Here is a 20459-nt window from a genome sequence, read left to right as displayed (position 1 = left end):
ATGTGAAGCAACCGTTATTTTGGCTTCCATACTGACATTATTTTTTATGCTGTAGTTGTGTCCAACTATTCTTATTCTTAATTTATTTTTGATCGTTCCAGCATATATACCTGGTCACGTACGTACTCAGCTAAACGGGTCTATAAAATGTATTTCTCAGCAAACTAAACTGTTTGAAAAAAATAATTATAATGAGCTCATATACTGGCAAGGATATATGGCGACGAAGTGAACTACTATCAGTATTTATTCGATTTTGTCCTGTCAGACTTTTACTTTATTGGAAAAATATATACGCGAATATAAGGAATGCGTGACATATGTAGATGCCATTCAAAAAGCTTGTTGTGTCATCTTGTCTTAAGTTTTAGTGCTGCCAAATTCAAAAATCAATCTATTTTATATACAACTCTGAAAGAAAAAAATGTAGTTCATAATAATTATTTCGAAAATTTATTGATAGTTTAAATGGAGTAATCTATTTTTGCATTAATGTTTTTAAATAAATGCACAGAATTAATTACAAAACAATTTGAAATACAAAAATGATTACTTGAGCTTACACATCACATTCTGACTACGTCTATGAGGTTACTTATAGGCCAATATGCGCTTCAGCTGGTTATTGTAAAAAATAATAACGACACGGATATGGCGAGGAAATACTTCATGAAGCACTTTCTCCATTTTGGTTACTCTCATAACAAAAAATTACAAACCTTATGACTTAAATCGATCGGGCACATACATTTAATACATTTAATTTTTTAAATATGGATTCAGGATGGTAACTGCAATATGTAAAATCTATACTATATAGCAAAAAGAACTAAGGCTCTTGTGTTCCAATAAGATCTTATATATATTGTAGGACGTTGGGACAGCGCACCGTCTAGCAAGTGGCCCCACTGAAGTGAAGGATTAATCGACCTTATATAGGAATTACTTCATTTTGGAGCTTTAGCATAACATATCAAGGACAAATGATATATTTTAGGTTCTAGTATGATCGCGTACAGAACGATTGCTTTGTATCAAATCAGTGGTAAGAGGATTTTTGTATATTATTATATGGTAATTGTCCTGTCTGTCCATCCAAATTGCTGGTTTGCATATCTCACTATACAATTCCAACTTTATTTGTATGTAGAAATTTTTTGAGGTAAATAGTTCTATTGGGTTTTTATGAATAGGATTAAGCTTTTATCTAATTTAATTATTTATTTAAATTATGCTTGAATCAATAATTCAACAACACTCAGTGCGTAATTTTGTAACATAATTCATTTAAATTTGTTTTTGTTGATTAATTAGAAAAACTGTTTACTACAAAATAGTATGAAACTGAAGAAAATAATATAATGCTAATGACTTAAGGGTGAAAGTTTACTATAAAATATACTATTTAATATAATTTATTGAGCTTAGTGTATCACAACTTTGCTAGTTGAATGTCTAACTAAACGTCAAGTGAATATTGTTTATTCTAAAATATATTCAAGTAAAATATTGCTAACCTTGAGGTATTGGCATTTAAATTACTGGATTTTTCAATTTAAAGAATTCGAAAATTTTAGAATGATGTTTAAAAATTATAGTTCACATTATCAGAAACTCGACACTAAAATTTCAATATTATTTTAAAAATAAATGTTTTAATCAATTCCTAATTAACCTAATTATAACGTATACAAAACAAATTAACAAATTAATTGCAGTAAAAAAAAAATTAATCAATCAACAAAAAAATATTCAGTCATCTAAAATTAGAGCCGTCCATCAAATGCAATACACCCATCCTAGAGCTTAACATGTCTCGAAGGTAGTTTGAGGTAGCATAGTCTTCAATTCCTTCAGCAAACTTTCTTTGATGGTCTCAAATGACTTGAAAAATTTTCCTCGAAGCAGAAATTTTATCTTTCTGTAGCAGCAAAAGGACCTGCGTCGTTCATGACAGGTGCATAAGGCGTTTAGCATGGTTATAGCTAAATTTGAAGCATGTCCCCGTTTAAAACTGGAAAAATAAAGATATTTGAATGAATTAATCAATAAAGTTTTGTTTATATTATTTAAAAAAAAAATATGTAATTAAATCTTAAATGTGGTTTTAATAGTTGCATACTAACTACTTTGATCTTTTACATACCCGAACTAACTACTTTTTTCGTTTGTCAGAATGTGTGGTAAGAAATCTTTGATCAAAATTTTATTGATAGTAATTTTTAGCATTCTATTTTTCTTTCTGAAGAGTCTCTCATCTCATCTCATATCACATCACATTGTATATTTTTTTCCAATGTTTATACATTGTCAGTAGCTTTTGGTAAAGATTTGCGGTCATTATCTTCAAGATTCCGGTAATTGTCATGCAATTAGTCAAGCAAACGGAGAACTTTTGAGCGGGATATATATTTATCTACGTCTATATATTTTCAACATTATATGGTAAATGCTTTTGAACCACTTTTACGGAATTTGAAACAGAATTTAACATACGCTGTTGGAATGTCCAACGCTTGCGACAGAAATGCTCATGCACCAAGAGCTTTAGTGTATCCTCTAAAATAATTTCCCCAAAGATTTGGGCGTTTATTTTCATTCCACGGTCGATGAAAACGAACAAAGAGTGACTATCGGCTGTTACGGCGGCCCACACCATCACTCTCGGTGGCGCCTGCTCTCTGACAAGTAAACTCGATCATTTTACTTTTTTACGTACTGTTCAATTACGATAGGTGACTCATCAGAAAAAATCAAAATCGGTAATCCATTACTTTCAGTCAAACAAACCAACACTTTGGCTCTTTCGACTCTAATTTTTTTTTGTTGATCGGGGAGATCATATACTTTGTTCAACTTTAATGGCTTTAGTCTGAGCTAACTTTTCAAACTTTTCGCTTCCTCATTTCTTCACTTTACGAATTATTTCTGGTGTTGTTACTGTTTTTTTTTTTTTTGATCGACTTTCTGGGCATCGGGTAACGCTAGCAGTGTGACGGTATCGAACTATCGTACGAGACACAAATGATTTGTTCACATTTAGGTGTTGGTTGGCTCGAACGATAGCTACTTGTGTTTACCACAATTGAACTCCATCACATATAACTTCACATATAACTTATAGAAATATAACTGAAAAATCAAAATGCCTTAGTACGCTTGCCAACAAGACAATAAACTCTCAAATGAATTGATTTTGAGCTTTCTGTCATTGCTGATTTGACAGCTAGATCGGTGCAAAACTTGTTGCAATTCATATTACCCACCCTGTATATATTATGTCAAGTCACTATGAAATTAAAAGTGAATTAACTTCAAGTTTATCAATATGTTGATAAAGTATACTTTATACACCATTCAACTACCATCTTTAGCTCATATACGTCGATGTGTTAAGAATTTTAGTGGAATCATTGCCATCGAATCTGAGACAGACTGTGTATTTGATATTTCTTTGTCTGCTTAAATTACGAAGCGGCGGTCATTTGTTAACAACTTTAGAATAGCTTGCTATTGGCGTGACAGTACTCTTTTGAGTGTATGTAGGGGTCTAACCTACCGAATTTGATCAAAAAAAATATAAATTTTAATTTAACTACAAAGCTTAGTAGCTATTTGACGATTAAAATTATCTTACAAAGTATTTCGTTATAAGTTTGAACCACTTTATGTACTTTTTTCATAAAAGCAGCTGAACAGATAACAAAATTTAACAGTTCAAGTTCTTCATCTGAGACCATCAAATTAATTACTTCATCACTTCAAATAAATACTTCATTTGATGAAGAAGTAGATCAAGCTAATGCCGTCTGGGAGAAAAAAAATGGAAACTGATGGACTTTTTATAGTTTTTTTTTATTAAAATAGTGTCTGTCTTTAAAACGGTCTTTGAAATAGTGTCTTAACCGTTTTAATTACACATAATTAAATTAAATATAATTTATGTCGGAGCGTGTAAGTAAATAATTTTTTTCATATGTTGAGCTATGAAAAAAATTTGAATTCACTTGTAATTCAAGTTCAAGGTTCCTCAAACCTTTAGTTTGTAAATTTTTGGAACTCGAAACCATTGCATAATTATTCGTTACGCTTTGTAATTCGGTAACTGTTGTTGTAATTACAAAAACAAACTTAATGGACGGACGTATATAATGAAGCATTTGAAATTCGCTTAAATGCGATTAACGCGGTCAATGTAAGATTTTTTTTAAAATGTTTTATTTTATTTTTTTAAATAAAAGCTTCAAATACTTAACATTTGCCAACGTACAGCTACGAACACAGTACGTGATTATTTGAAATTATTGCTTTCAACAATATATTTAAATATATATTATTGTAGTTAAAATACAACTACTTTAACATTAATAAAATGTATGTATGTATATATATGCACAATAGAATAGACATTCAGTACCAAAAATTTGACGCCAACATCCACTCTTACTATTAAACATTTTTTTCTATTAAAAATGAAAAAAATAATAACTATAAAAAAATATATAATATTTAGGAAAATCTTACCACACTGTGATATACTGATATATGTGATATATTGAGACTAGTTGAGTCAGTGCACTTGAGCACTTTTACTCTCTATTAACTGCAAGGTCTCCTCATAACCGCTCTCAACGCATTGACTGAATTATTGTTTATCACTTCATCAGACAAAGCAATAACTGATCTGAAATTTGTATACCTCCTCGAGGAGCCTGGAATCAATATGAGATTAGTGATAAACAGGGTACATATAATTACAAACGACTTAAAATTGGAATACAAATGCTCAAGTGTTAGATTATTAGGCCTTTTCTTTTGTAAGCATATCACAAAAGAACAACCGCTTATTTTAAAAATAACATATGAAGCAACAACACTACTGGCTTATTTAGTCCAACTTTTTTGAAACCGCTTAACTAACAAGCAGCTCAAATCGCATACTTGCCAAGACCAAAAATTCTTCTATGGTGAACGGTTTATATTTGACAAATAATACTCAATTCTTTCTAATTTACTACTTTTTTCTGTTAACATAAAAAAAGCCTGAAAATACAAATTTTATTCACAATCGTATAAAAAATAGAATATTTTTATCCGTAATTGCAAAGAATCAAACATTATTCATTTTCGATACCTTAACTTCTAATTTTACGAATATTATGTGTTTTGCATATATATAATCCTAACAAAATTTCCTGTTCTTTCAAAATTACCATCAGTAATAGTGCTTACTTTATGTTGCTCTTTCGCGATATGTCCACAAAAGAATGGGCCTATTATCGGACACTGTCAAAATTAGGTTCAGTTTACCGAATTATTGTGGTGTTTTTGAAACTGCAGTTAACAGCATTGATGAGGTGTATTCCATAGCAAACTCTATGATTTTTATCAGCTATTGATCACTTCAAGTATCTAGTATTTCATACAAATTGCACGGTACAGGTACAGGCCTGTAATGCAATGATACCGCGGATTTGACTATATTGAAATTGTAATTGTGATAAAGAATTGTTATAAAAATAATAGACAATTTTTAATTTCAATGTTAGTATTAATTAATATATATTAGAATATAAATTTCGATGTTAATATATGCTAGTTTATTCAAATTACATTTCTTTTGGGCCAACACAGTGCTAAAAAAATTTTTAAAAATATTGCATTTCAAAGTTATGTTAGGTTCATCAATCCATCAATCCCAAGGGTGATTCAATTAGGTCTATTTGCCCATTGTTTTTACCGTACATAGAGAAAATTCAGGGTATAAAACCATCTAGAATCCTTGTCGAAGCTCAAAATGCTGTTTAATGCGAGGTTTTATAATGGATCAAGATCCACAAGAAAGGGAGCTCCTAAAGTCTTGAATGGCCACCGTGTATGAGCTGGGCAGGACAGAGTAGATGAAAGGCATGTACATTGTCTTCTCAACAATTACGATAGATATGATTGTAAGGGAGTTTAAAATTTCTAGCATGGTTTCCTAGTCTGCAGTAAACCTACCATAGGCTTGTTATTTTTAGGGGACTTTTAAGGGTTTGCTTTTAGTGGAAAGTGGTCATATTGCATACAGATGCCTGCATATCGTTGAGTCTCCTTATCTTTTATTAAAAATTTCAGCACAGAAAGAACTTAGTAACAATTTGCATAAGAACTTTCGAGTTACTTGTTGTATTTATCGGGTTTAATTTTTTTAACTGAAGCTATTTGAATAAACAGAATGGTGTCGTGTGCATTTCCTTTAATCATCTATTTTATGTTGGATATAAACCAGAAGATGCTTTCTCCCAAATCTTTTAAATGCGGTGGATGATCGATAATAATTATGCATTTTTTAGAGAAAACAAGTAAAAATGTTAGCTTAGATATCGTTTCCATGGAATTTTGAATATACACTGAGATCTTATTTATTTGATATATGATATAATATAATCAATATTTAAGTATATAATATACAATATATAATATATATAATATATAGCATATAATATATAATAAATTGTATATTTGTATAGATACATTCTATTAACTTTACTCCATCAAGTTTAAAATTGTGAAAATATTCGTGGACTGATATCATCATAATGGATCAATTAAAATATTTCAAAAAATATGTTTTGTTTTAGAATAAAATGTTATATAATGTGGTTTTAAACATGCTAAATTGATGTTTTATTAATTTTTTTCAGTTGCGATAACTTTTTGTTTCGATATTTTAATTGTACTGGAATCATTGCGAAATTGGCTTGAGCATGAAACGCTTCTGGCATTTAGACGGAGCTGCTCGTGGTTGGAATAAGCAAAAAAATCTACAATAAAGTTTTTCTTAATTATTTTTAAATATTCAAAAGCATAAGCAAAATATTTCCAAATTGAATTTTCTTCTCAAACGGCAGAATGAGCAGGATTAAGGCAATCTTACATCCTGTGAAAAAGGAATTCAGCACGAAAAAGTGTGGTTTTGATCACACACCTGCGGATGATTTTGTTAAATCACAGGTAAATTATATTTTACTACAAAAAAAAATGGTTAATATATGGTATTTATATTAAAATTCTTAAAAGGGCGTATTAATTAGGAAAGTCTATATTTGAATATTTCATTTTTAATCAAGTGAGCTATATAGTCTGATCATATAGCAGTTTTGGATACCGTCAAATATATATCTTCAATGGTCTATTGATTTATATGTTTGTACATAATTTTTGATTTGTAGAACTCAATTATTAAATCATACAACCGCGTATTAATACATAAAGACAACTTAATTTACTTAACTTAATTTAGTTTATTCAATTGTTAGTTCAAACAATTCACTCGATTAAAAATTTTATTTTGATATTCATCACTACCCTCGCTATTGTCGTCCTTTTTAGAATATCTTATAAAAAAAAATACTTTTAAAAACTAACTATTATATTCATAGTTATAAAAAAAAATAGTATTGAACAGAATAGTATTGAAATTTAACAATTGAAAATAAAATTATAATTAATTAATTAATTCAATTATTCTACAGCTGGTTTATGATTTCGTTCTAATATAAACACAGCAAGTAAAATTGTTAATAAAAACTTTCATAGTAATAGCAACAAAAGCCCAGAAAAATATGCGAACAAAAAAGTCAAGTACGGCTTTGGATCAGTTGGTTAAGGTGCGCTGATTCTGAGCTTCACATTTGGCAGGACCCGAGTTCGATTCCTGGTACTTGCAGTCTCAAAAAAAAATTATTTACAAATAATTAAATCAAGAATTATTTCCAAGACCACCGATGATGGGTATTTGGCAATACTCGAAACAGCTATATGGTCAGCCAAAAATTCAATTAATTAAAATAATATAAAAAATAAATTTTTGTTGTTGTATTTCAATTTTATTAAAAATATAAATGTATTTAGTTATAATTATTTACTATGTATGAATTGTTATTATTTATATATTTGTGTATTTCCTGGCATATTAATCTTAAGTGACGTCAAGTTTTCTTTTAAAATTATATCGCAAATGTCAAACTTACTTGCATGCAAGCTCTATACTTCCCAATATTCATCTTTTCATCTTTCACTTTTCACAGCAAGAATTCATCTCTCTCCGGGTCTTTCCCTTACTCTTACACTCTAGCTTGCTGCAATAACATCTTTGTTGATGTCGGTTAATGTGATGTCGGAGTTATGTGATTGCGTTTTTATCGATTATCTGTTGAAGTACATAATTGATATTTACCAGTTCCTTAACATCTGGTTTAAAGCATAAAAGCAGTTTAAAGTAAAACGTGTTTATCCTAGTAGTATATGTAAATTCAATGCCGCTACTATATTAATATCTACCTATATTGTGATTTCTTAAATAGATATGGTGGTCGTTTCAATAAAAAATAAGATCCCTTTAAAATGATCTCTTGAAAACACCTCACTTCTTATTTATCAGAAATTTGGCATTGTTTTTCAAATACTGAATGTTTTCACTGATATTACAGTGAAGTCGATTTATGAAACACTAATTATTTAATGACCTATATGAAATCCGCCCCTAATAATTCTGCACAATTATGGTTTCTTAAAATTAGGAATAAAAGCATCTAACGAGATCTACAAATTCCCTTAGTTAAAACTGAATTTGACAATATAAGACAAAAATACGATAAAAGGTTGACAGAACATGTTAATCCCTTAGCTAGAAATCTCACACTTCTATCCACTACTTCCTATCTAAAAAGAGCTCACCGTCTAGCCATTATTTAAAATTCAATAGGTACAAGTAGAAACCACATTCTTTTCTCAGTGATTTGAAAAAGTTCAATTGTTTTCTTAATGAAATGCCTAAAATTCATTTCAAAGAAATATAACCTATTGATTTAAGTAAGACCCGTAATATAAGGTTTACTAATTTTATTTTATATTATACAATGTATACTTTAAATAAAAATTGTAATGTAATAATGTAATAAGTGATAAGATTTTAAAACTTCCTAAAAGTCTCATTGTAAGAGAAGATACAATAAGTAAATATATATGTATTGAACGAAAAAAATATCTCGATTTGAAAATAAAATCTACTTCATATATTCACTTATAATTTGAGATCTTCTTTTTCCCAATGATACGCCCGGAGGTTAGAGAATCTATTATCTACAATCTTTTATATTATATATAAAATTTGTCCAACAAAAAGTTTTAAAGTATATTTTAATATATTTTAATTTCATTCAACTGATTTGAAAAATGGAGAACAATTTGAGGTAAAAGGACTTGAATATAATGATCTGCTATCATAAGAGTTTATAGGTGGTTTCTTTTTTGAAACTATATTAAACGCATCCTTACTACCTGAAAGAAAAATATCTCTAATCAAGCGTGATATGTTTCGACCCTAAAACATTTCTCAGAATAGGTGAAAAAATTGCCAAACTATGGCCCATTGCTCTTTTACAAACTAAATAAGCGAAGTTGTATATTTCCCTTGTACATACAGATATATAGTAGATGTTCAAAAGAATCCTATATATCCGGTGTAAAATGTATCCGAATTTTTAAATTAAAAACTAAATTTAGTACAATTAAAAACTAAATTTAGTAAATATTAGTACAATTTATTGTCTACAAATAACTTATTACTAATAGTAATATTAGTAATAAGTAAGATTAACTATGATCGCGGTATTCCGCTCCGTTAGAAACCGATATCCTGTTTATTTGTAAATAGCATTATACTTAGTTACTATGTAAAATTTAAGTACTATCTATTACCAAATATGCCTGTATCAGCTGCCTTTCGTTGATTTTTTTCATCGATTTATATAAAATCGTTTCGTCGATTGATATTGAATCTTTTGTTCATATTACTTGTAAAATGGATCATTTTAATAAAGGTAAATAGACTAATTTTAAAATTTCTTAGCCATGGCAGCTTTGTTTACAAAACAACTACATATTCACGGTTTCTAATAACATACTAAGATAATGCCACTTCCTCTTTCTAAGGCAGTGTGACGAAATAAGATTAAAGTCTGAATTAAATTTACCAGAGAATTGGCACCATTTTCGAAAATTGAATTGAGAGGAAGACTATATAATTCCCGATTTCTTGATTAGAAAAATGTTGCTCTCCAATTTTTCTAATTAAACAAGAAACAATTTTTAAAGTATGGTAGAATGAATAACTTTATAAAACAAAAATTTCTTCTCCCGTAATTTTAAGTTTTACTAAGATGATATTTGAGTGAGAGTTCATTCTATATAATAAAATTAAATATTAGATATGCATGTAGTACTTGTTTTATTAATATTTTGGTATTGTTTTAAGGACTGGTTTGTACGCTATCTTTATCGGCATCAATCCTAATAGACATATTGGTCAAAAATATCTTTTACATTTCATTTCATAGTAAGTTGGTTTAAGGTCTGAGAAGTAAAGCTCTATCAATAGGTTCACTCGCATGACATTTCTCATAATGGGTGAAAACTGCCAGTGAGTGAGTTTTGTTGGAAAAACTATTCCAACGAGTACAAATTAATTTAAATTTACTGCTTTCGTCATAGGGTTTTCTTAAGCAGTGCTAATATGGCACTATTCTGGACATACATTTGTAGGTAGTGAATACTCGATATATGTTTGTAATACCCCAAGTTTTTTTAGTATTTGATACTGTCATTCCAATGTATGACATTTAATGACATTAAATTTAATTTATTTTAATTTAATGACATTTAATTTAACTTAATTTAATTTAATTTAACTTAAATTTTTTCTTAAGATCTTGATTTAATATATAATAATTTCATATTCATATACAAAAGTATGCAGCTGTCTATGAGCCCATGTAATATATTTCCACCTTCTTAACCTTTTGATAATACAGTTTATGGAGCTAAGTATTTAAGTTATGCAATGTAATGGATACTATTGCAGTGACCTCTTTTCTTCCATCAAACGCCCACTTAAAAATTTTCCAGAAACATTTATGTTTACCAACAGAAGTAAAATATTAAGAAAATATGAAATTTTCAAGGTAGTTGACTGTAGTTAAATATGCGAGCACCGACAGTCATGGGGACATTTGTAGCACATGCTTAAAATCCCAAGAAAACTGAAAACCCAAATACCAAGTCAATACGTATACGAATAAATATTAAAATTCGAAGGATTCATGATATAAGTAAGCGTTCGTGTCCTCATAATATTTAAACTAAAATTTAATGAAACGCCCAAATCAATTGTTTTTTTTTCGATTAGGGTCAATGTACAAATCAGTCCGGTATAGTTCGTTGACGACTGACTTCTGCGGGGTTCAAATTTTTCAAATCATTAGAGCAGTGGCACTTTGTTCCATTCGTTCGTTTGACAGGTTGTGAAATATTCGATGGATACAGTTTTGTGGGCGTTTCGATTATGTGCGGTGTCGGTATTGATGCTAATGGGTCACCTTGAGAATTTTCAAATTAATTGTGGTTGGATAATGAGTTTTCGGAAAATCCAACAAAAAAAAAACTTATTAACCCAGCACATGTTGCACATGAGCTTTACATTATGTACAAACGAGACTTATGCGACCTTGATAGGTAAATATTAAAAAATTCCTGCAACCGTAGTCTGTGCTTATGTGCTTTGAAATTAGTTTATATAGGAAAATAACTATAATTTATTTTTTATAAGTGTATTTACATATATATATATATAAGTATATATGTTTATACAGTTTTTATGTTTTGCTTTTTAAATATTATAATTTTCTGTACTAAGTAATTATTTTATAGCACTTCGGTTTTATTACTTTCAGTGGCAAAATTGTAGTAAAAGTAATGCATATTTAATTTATCGTTGGTTTATTGCAATTTTCTTCATCGGTGTTGTTTTGGAATCCATGATTAATCAAGAGGACCAAGGCAGTTTCTGGCTGTACTTTATCTATATGACCAACTGGGGAATAATTCTGTGCATGTTAACAAATTTATTGGGTGCTATATTGGTAACGACCTGGCATTATCATCCAGAGTATGCAGGTGGGTCTTTTTATAATGTAAATGTATTATAAAGACGATTATCACTAAAATTTTATAGACAAACTATTAAATATGGAATCGTTAACTAGTCCATTTCGAGTCTATTGGAGCATGCACATTATTTCGCTGGTTGCTTCAATTATAATCACTATCATATATTGGACAGTGTTGTACAATGGTAAGCATTTAGTTCTAGAAACAAATTATTAATAACAAATATTTTAATTTCAAAACGCATAAAAAAGATTAAACGTAGTACACGTAAGTTCACTGCATAATTTTAGGTTAAATTCATTACAATAAAAGGGCGTCGGAAAATTTCCATTAGAAAATATTTAGAGCCCATCGTGATATAGAAGCAAGTTACACTAACTCCTGTATACAATAATTTCCGTTTAGAATCTTTGCTGAGCCATTTGGCTTTCCAGATGAAATTAGCGTAAGATGAAACCTAAAAATCCTTTCATCATTCTCAGATAGTATAGCCGCTTTTATAGCTCTGTCTAACCACAGTTCAAAACCAATGCTGCTGTACAATATTAGTGGCTTAGTTGCCAGATCACCTGTATATACAGAGTTATAAGATTAAAAACAAACTGACTAGACAAGGATCAGAAGCATCTTCTACAGAAAAACAAAGTAAAAAGTATTTGGCTAAAAACAAATACCGGATCATATATTAAGATTACGAAAAACTATTAATGATATTAACCGCCAAGTTATATTTTTTGAGTAACGAAAGTTCAACCGAGCAGCGCTAGGATTGAACTAGAAAACCACGTGGTATTATTAACAAACTCTTACATAGTAGAGGGTCTCCATTCCAAAAAATTTTATATCTTCTTTAACCAGATATAATTAAATTTCAGGAATAAAAAGGTAATAGAGTTTCTGCATATTACTATGCAAATTTCTAGGTTAAGCAAGATTAAGGCATTCTACTATAAAACTCTGGACACTGCAATAAAGTTGCTGGAATGCTTGGTAAAGAGTACACTCTGACCTGCCATAGAGTAAGCTTTAAACCTAGCGAATATCCCAAGTGCAGAGCATCTAAAAAAATTCGCTCTTTAGAACTTATAAGTGCTTTCACAGCATTAGGCATTACTTGAAAGAGGAAGGAAGCTCTATCGAGGAAGTTCTGTCGCTACTAAAACCAACCAACCATCTATACAGTATTATTATTTTAAATAAATAAAAAAAAATATTGTTATTTATTAAATAACAAAAAAATGTATTTTTTTTAGCAATTGCTTAGTAAATAATTTTATTTTATTTTCAGCTGAACAGAGCTCATTAAGCGTAACAAATGTCCTCACACATGCCTTTAATTCTATTTGTATGTTCGTTGATTTGCTTATAGTGGCACATCCTCTACGTTTATTACATTTATTCCTACCAGTTCTATTTGGAATAGTCTATGCAATATTTTCCTACATCTATCAAATGTTGGGAGGAATAAACAGGTGAGTACTATTTGATTGCGTACTAATATGTTCCTATTAACTGTAATTATTTTATTGTAATTTATTTACAGAAAAGGCAAGCCATACATATATCATGTTATTGACTGGAGCCGTCCAAAGAACGCATTTCTCACAGTAGTCGTAATATTAACATTATGTATCATTGTGTATATGATACTCTTCACTATCTATAAGTTGAGGACTCTACTTTATAAACGTTTGAATAGTTCCATATATAAACTACCAACAAATGTTAAATGTACTGGAAAATCAGTCAAGAACACAAATATAGGTGAAAGCGGTACTGGTATACAACATTCACCCTCGGGAATTTCTATGGTTTTAAGTAATTTTAGTGGTTGTGAAAATCCTGCTTACACTGTAAGCAGCGAAAATATTAAACATAAGATATAGGCTAAACTGCTTTCAATCTTCATGTAGTCCATAGTTGTCATATAGAAGAATTTTTTTTAGTATAATTATGAGTGTGATTTTATTTAGTAATTGTAAAGATTATAATTTTAGTGAACATTACTTATTAATAGATAAGTTCTTTTAAAACAATGTAAACACATAAAAATAACAATCAATATAAATTAGGAAGAAATGGTTCACGTTGTTAGCTAAATTAATTGAATGAATATATCTAAGCTGTGGATACGACTAATTATAAGAATAATGTATTGTTTGACTAACAAATTTCATGAAAATAAATGTTCAAATATTTATAATGAAGATTTTAATAGAAAATGTAAAATAATATCAGATGCTTTTTATATTAGCAATTTTTGTTTTAACTGTGAGTCCTTTGGATTTTTATTTAACATTATAATACCTTTATAAGATTATGTTAGTTTTTAAATAAGAGAAACATATTTTATAATATCGTTTGTAAACTTTTAGTATATTTATATACATATCAGTAGCGAGGCGTCAGCTTTTTGGCAAGGTGTTTACAATTTTTTCAAAACAGAATTCCAACTATTACGTATTCCTTCTACTTCTGAGTTTTGTCCTTTCCACAAGCAAATAGCATACAAGACCAACAAAACAATTTATTAAATGTTCGCAGCCTGTAATCCACTGGTTTTTATGGTAAATAGCTGTAGGAAAACGGCGACTTAGCACAGATTTCGACATTTACATCAGGTACCAAATTCTTCATATTTGGAGTTGGTCATTTTATGAATTAAAACCTTTTTTCAGAAGATCGTTTAAAAAAAGACATTTCAAATCTTTAATCACACATTTATCCATTTCTAAATATTATTTTTCACTTGAAATTTCTTTAATTTTTTTCTTTACTTTTACCATTTGCTAGTATAAAATTGCAATAATGACTTTGTTTTTGATTTACTTCCAACCTCTACATAAGAATAAGAAACTCTCATGCATTCATTTACTCTTTTACTTCGTATTTACTATGTACGGTTCAGTTTTTATACTGAACCATTTGCCCATATAAAACAGCAACCGTGACTTTGATTGTATTTGCACGCTTTGTATAAACTTTTGGTTCAGTTTAGTGGAATGATCCTCTCGACAAATGTAAAGCGATTTTCGCTCAGTCATTTCTTTTCTCTTTTGTACTTACTTTGCATAACATTGGAGATTCACTTTTTTTATTGAACCGCTTGAACGCATTAATTAAAGAGTTATGATTATTTTACGTACATATTTTGCGGGGCTTGTTTTCTCTTTTATTTTTATATTTGTTTGTATGCTTTGTGTTGTGTATTCAATATTGAACATAGGTCCAATGTGAATGTTATTTCATTTGCATGCTTTGTAAGCAGCGCGGTGCAGTTTTTATTCTGAACCTAAGTATATTTTAAGAGGAATATGTTTTCTCTTTTATTAATTTTAAGTAATGTTGGGTGTAACTAACATATGCGAAATTTTGTTTATATTGTACGTTTTGTGTTTATATTAATCTGTTTGAAAAAGCTATTATAAAATATGTTACATAGCAACATAGCGAGATTATTTACCTAATAAAAAAAAGATCTAAAATGGAAGCTTTGTTAAGGTGTTTAGTGAACACTCTGAACGATTCGACGCCTCGCCTCTGATACATATGTATGCATTACCATATGTGCAGCAAACGTGAAAATGTCATTCAAATTGGTACATAAGTCTATGTTATAGTACATAAGACGATCCTTATGTACTTTATAAGGTGATATTTACAGTCGGAGTAAAATAAATCATTAGTATATAAAAGAAACAAAAAAAGAAAGGAACCTTTCTTTCTGAAGTGATAGAGAGATAAGACAAGTACAGCTATGAGTTTTTATGCGTAAGGTGGGACATGCGGAGCATGATTAGTAAAGTCCTTTTCCCACAATGCGACGCTTATTACAGTACAGCCAACATTAGTGAGCTAGAAGATTAGAAGATGTTGGCTAACAACTGTCAATATAGATGTAGTCAGCTACATCTATCTGTAGTTGGATGTACTCAGTCACATAATGGCAAATTTTTTAATAGATATCTGACTGATATATCCAGGGCAGAGTGATGATTCTCTTGTGGAGCAAGAACTGTCCTAGTCTAATTTGAATAGAGTATAGCCATGTCGTAAGAAGTAATTTGTCACGCTTCAACTAAGCTGTATATTTGTCTATTCCAATTTTAATGTCTAAAAGAAAAAAAAAATTTATAACATTTCTTCATTCTTTTAAAAAAGTCTCCTTCTGAAGTGATAATAAACGGTCGGATTGGCCGGGCTAGTATCAAAATGAGTTTTTTTATCGTTAATTTCAGTTTGGAGTATAGTCAGAAGCCATACAAAGACAAATTAGATAAATATGTTGGATGATCGTTACAAATAATGTCACTTTTGGTACTATCAAGGACTTATGAACTTTGGTACTCAGTATTCCATTTGATCTCCTGTGTTCTATTCTACGTTCAGTTGCTGGTAAATCGAAAATAAAAGAGAATATATTATTGCCTTATTTTTTTTCAAATAGTAGTATTGCTATATATATATTGTTAAATAAATTCTTTTCATGTCCTGTGTTACAAATCGATGATGGGCTCGAATGCCTAACATTTATTTTACAACGATTGCTATCTAACAATGACTTAATAAATTGGACAGATTATTAGGCGCTTAATTTCTGCAGAATTTTTAAATGATTTGTTGTCTTATCCATTATAATACGCGCATTCTTGAGTATACAACTGTCTTTATGTACATACTAAGTTAAGGAAAGAATGTGGGTGGAATATTTAGAAATTGCAGTAAGTCAATATTTCTTGAAAGAAAAATTTAATGACTTATATTAGTTTCCATTTTAAAACATGTTAAATGTCACTGAAACTAATCATATTTTAAACCAATACGAACCAAAATGGAAAATGACTAAATCAATACATTTTTGTAATAATTTTTTCTTAATAATTAATATTGCATTTTAAAAAGGCTAAAGTACTGCTGGGAAATCTGAGTGCTGTGTCTGCTTAAATATTAAAGACAATAATTGTCACGAAATTCTCTTCAATGTGTTTTTAACAATTACTTTCACCTATCATATAAACATTAAAAAGAGTATATTAAAAAATTTTTTTTATATATATACTATATACTTAACGTAGCGTAAAGTCCAATGGTTGGTAGATTTTTAAAAGGATTAGTTTTAATCATAAAAACTGAAATACAATCGATAGTAACTAGAATAACTTATTCTCTCAATATGACACAGTATTTATTTGAAAACACACATCATCACTAAAGAATAAGTACTATTAATAATAATATGTCCAAAAGACTACTCATTTTCATTCCGAAAAAATTTTTCTAAAATAGACGAGTATGTCACCATACTAAATATTTTAATAAGTTTACGAATTGCAAAAAAACGAAGCTTTGTAAATGGACTGGTAGCTTGAACTGTATCAACTGTATCAAATCTAACGAAAAAACTGGGTATGGTTTTGTAAGATCATCATTTGAATAGTAGAGACTTAATAAAATAGTAGAGACTTAATGCCTCAAAGCACATGTCACTTTATCAGTGACATTCGAAACACTTTGGAAAGAAGGAAGAGATTTTGAGGTACTGCTTTGTCACTGATGCGTTTCGATGGGAATAGACCCATTATTTTAAATAATACAAGAAACACACGTAAAAAGTGTTATCAATATGGTATTAAAGTCGTATTCCTTTTCAGAAATCGGTCAAGAAGACCAAAGGTCTCAACTTTGTTATGGAATACAAAAAGCATTTTGTTAGTAGAACACTTCCAAACGTAGACTATTGTTGCAACCTAGTGAATATTAGGTATAAGATGCATGAATTTGAAAAAAAAAATAAATAGTAAACTGCAAATAAATATTTTTTTCATCAAAACTTATTTATCATCCTATTCGTTGGATTTAGATCCTTATAGTTCCTTTCATATTTCAAAAAATTCCTGCGTAAAAATCAGTTTTCATCAAATAAGGAGGTTTTTAGTGCCATAACGATTCATATTGCAGATTCTACAAAAAACCACTACAAAGAGAGGATCTATAAATTAAAGGATCTTTGGAAAAAGTAAATTAAAGAAGCGCGAGATCAATCTATAAAATAAATTAATTTTATATTCAGTTTTTTCAATTCTGTTTTGAGAACTTATTGAACAAACTAGTAAAGCTAAAGTTTCCATATTTACTATCTATATACTTATATAAAAATTGTAATTGTTATTTTATTATCATAATTTGCAATTCAAGCAAATTATATAGGGACTATAAACTGAATAAAAAATTTAAATATTTCCTAAAACCACTGATAATGAGTATCTGGCAATACTCGAAAAAAAGTTGTATGGTCAGTCAAATTTCAATAAATTAACTAAAATTTTTGTTTTGTCTTTTAATTTTTATTCGAACCCTGCCAACTTTTAAATAGTTTGTCTTTGTCATAAAACGCTCTCATACCCTAAAAAAGTAACTTCTAAATTGTTTTTTTTTAGATTAGGTATGAGGACATTATTATAAGTTCATTAAAAGAAATATCTTCGAATTTAAATTTATGCATCATTTAATAGAATTAATCCAGGAGATATCACTATCACATCTTTTTGGCTACGCAAAATTGTACATATAGCGCTTTATCCATATAGATTTAAAAACGGGTTGGGAATTTGTCTCCACGTCCTTTAAGTATTATTATGACACTTCGTGCATATAAGTGATTTATAATGTTATATGCTTCCTGTTCAAAAATATGGATAAATATTTTTTTTTATTTTATATAAAATTTTTCTGAAGTGATCGTGATATATTGCAATGTTGTTGAAGTCCACACTTTTCTTGACAGCAGTCTCTACCAATTGCGAAAACTTTACATTTGTAACTATTAACAATTCTTGATTTAAGTTGGCTTAATTGATGCCGATTCACAATATCACTAGAACGTAACACATAATAGAGTTCGACTGGAACTGGCGCCGATTCTCGCAAGTTCGCCGTTACGTGATTCGTCATTTTGCTACTCCCTGCTCTTTCTTAAACTCGACTTATTTTTGAAACATTGATGAAACAAACACACCATTCCATAACTAAATTATTTACATTAGTTTCAATACTACATCATTGCTTTAATCAATGGATTAAGGAGTTATTTCAACGTCTAAAGCTTATTCTACCTACAATGTAATATATTTCTCTAAAATAAGGAGTGTTGAAAGTTTTATATACTTAAAAAAAAAACAGAATATTGGTAGTCTTTTGATATAAGGATATTTGAATATTAGGGTTTTATTAAAGTAATAGAATATTCTACCCGAAAACTACAATATAGCAGTAATGCTTATAGTTGAAAAATAGAAAAAGTTAAAGATAATATTTCTCTCGTTTGATTTTTTAGTGGTTTTATATTAAGTTGAAGATGCTGAGCTCAAATCTGTAGCTCTATTTTCTCCTAAGCACCGGAGCTTGGACAATAAGAGGTTAAAATTCAAAAATTATAATTTTAACTAGTTAATAAAAATGTTTTTTTAGTTTAAGTAATATGTGTTCCTAATACAAAAATAATTACTTATTTTTTAAGAAGGTTTTCTGAAGACAAGAAATTGGTATCACTTAAAATAAAAAAAATTTCTATGAAAGCTTTAAAACTTCAATTTTTAAATCTTGATTTGCTATTACTAGATACTCAGAAGAGAAACGGAATGAAATTTAAGTTTATAAACCTTAAATATATTAATTTTAAATTAATTTTAAAAAAAATTTAGTGTGGCATAACGTAGACGTTTTTAATTTTGACAAAACTGTGAATACATTTTACCCAACCTAAGGAGGTTTCCTTACTAAATACTAAAAACTCAAAAAAGAAAAGAAATCGAAAAAATTGTACGACAGTAAAGAGTATTCATTTTAAACAATAATTGTTATACAGACTATCAGGGAAGAGCAGTAGACTAGTGATGCCTGATAGATGGTAAATTCTTTGACAAAAAACGTTCTTCTGAAAATAAGGTTTGATAAAAAAAAAAACGAATTAAAAATGTTTACTTTAGTTTTGTTGAATAAGGATTAAGTTCATAAATATATTAGAGATCTGATTATTGGATTGATCATATGATTATGAGGTGAGAATGGATATACATTTCAATGATAATAGTTAAGGTTTTTTTTTGATTCTTCGTTTAGAAGAACTCATAGAGATCTAAAAAATAGATGCCTTTTTGCACATAAGCATTATTTCCATATATTGTATAAATTATGTAAAGTATGATATCTGCTCCTTTTTGCGATTTTTCCTCTCATAATACATCTCATCATGTAATCTCTCTCAGGTAATGCGATTAAGAATTTTTTTCTTCTTCTCAATGGCTTGTCTACATCTCAACTATTTCATTATAAAGTAAAACATTCCAAATATAATGTAAAATCAAAAAAATTTTTATCTTTACCTCAATTCTTCTATTATTTTGTATAAATTCTGTCCATCTTGGTTCTAATATTTCAACTCCCATGTTACAAGGACATTTTAAAGTTTA

General features: G+C 29.0%; 1 protein-coding gene across 1 annotated transcript in view; it reads left to right on the top strand.

The window, feature by feature from the left end:
- The window catches only part of LOC119687865 (protein rolling stone), a 36794-nt gene extending 22665 nt beyond the window's left edge, over nt 1-14129 (top strand). The window contains exons 2-6 of the mRNA XM_038102391.1: nt 6687-6996; nt 11775-11997; nt 12056-12175; nt 13280-13463; nt 13535-14129. Of these exons, the coding sequence (XP_037958319.1) occupies nt 6895-6996; nt 11775-11997; nt 12056-12175; nt 13280-13463; nt 13535-13877 (972 nt within the window). The 5' untranslated portion in view covers nt 6687-6894 and the 3' untranslated portion in view covers nt 13878-14129. The remainder of the gene's footprint in view (nt 1-6686; nt 6997-11774; nt 11998-12055; nt 12176-13279; nt 13464-13534) is intronic.
- The last annotated feature ends 6330 nt before the right edge of the window (nt 14130-20459 follow it).

This window comes from Teleopsis dalmanni, chromosome X (genome assembly GCF_002237135.1).
Source record: "Teleopsis dalmanni isolate 2A chromosome X, ASM223713v2, whole genome shotgun sequence".
NCBI lineage: Eukaryota > Metazoa > Arthropoda > Insecta > Diptera > Diopsidae > Teleopsis > Teleopsis dalmanni.
Note: the sequence above shows the minus strand (reverse complement) of the source record. Positions and strands in the feature narration are given on the sequence as shown.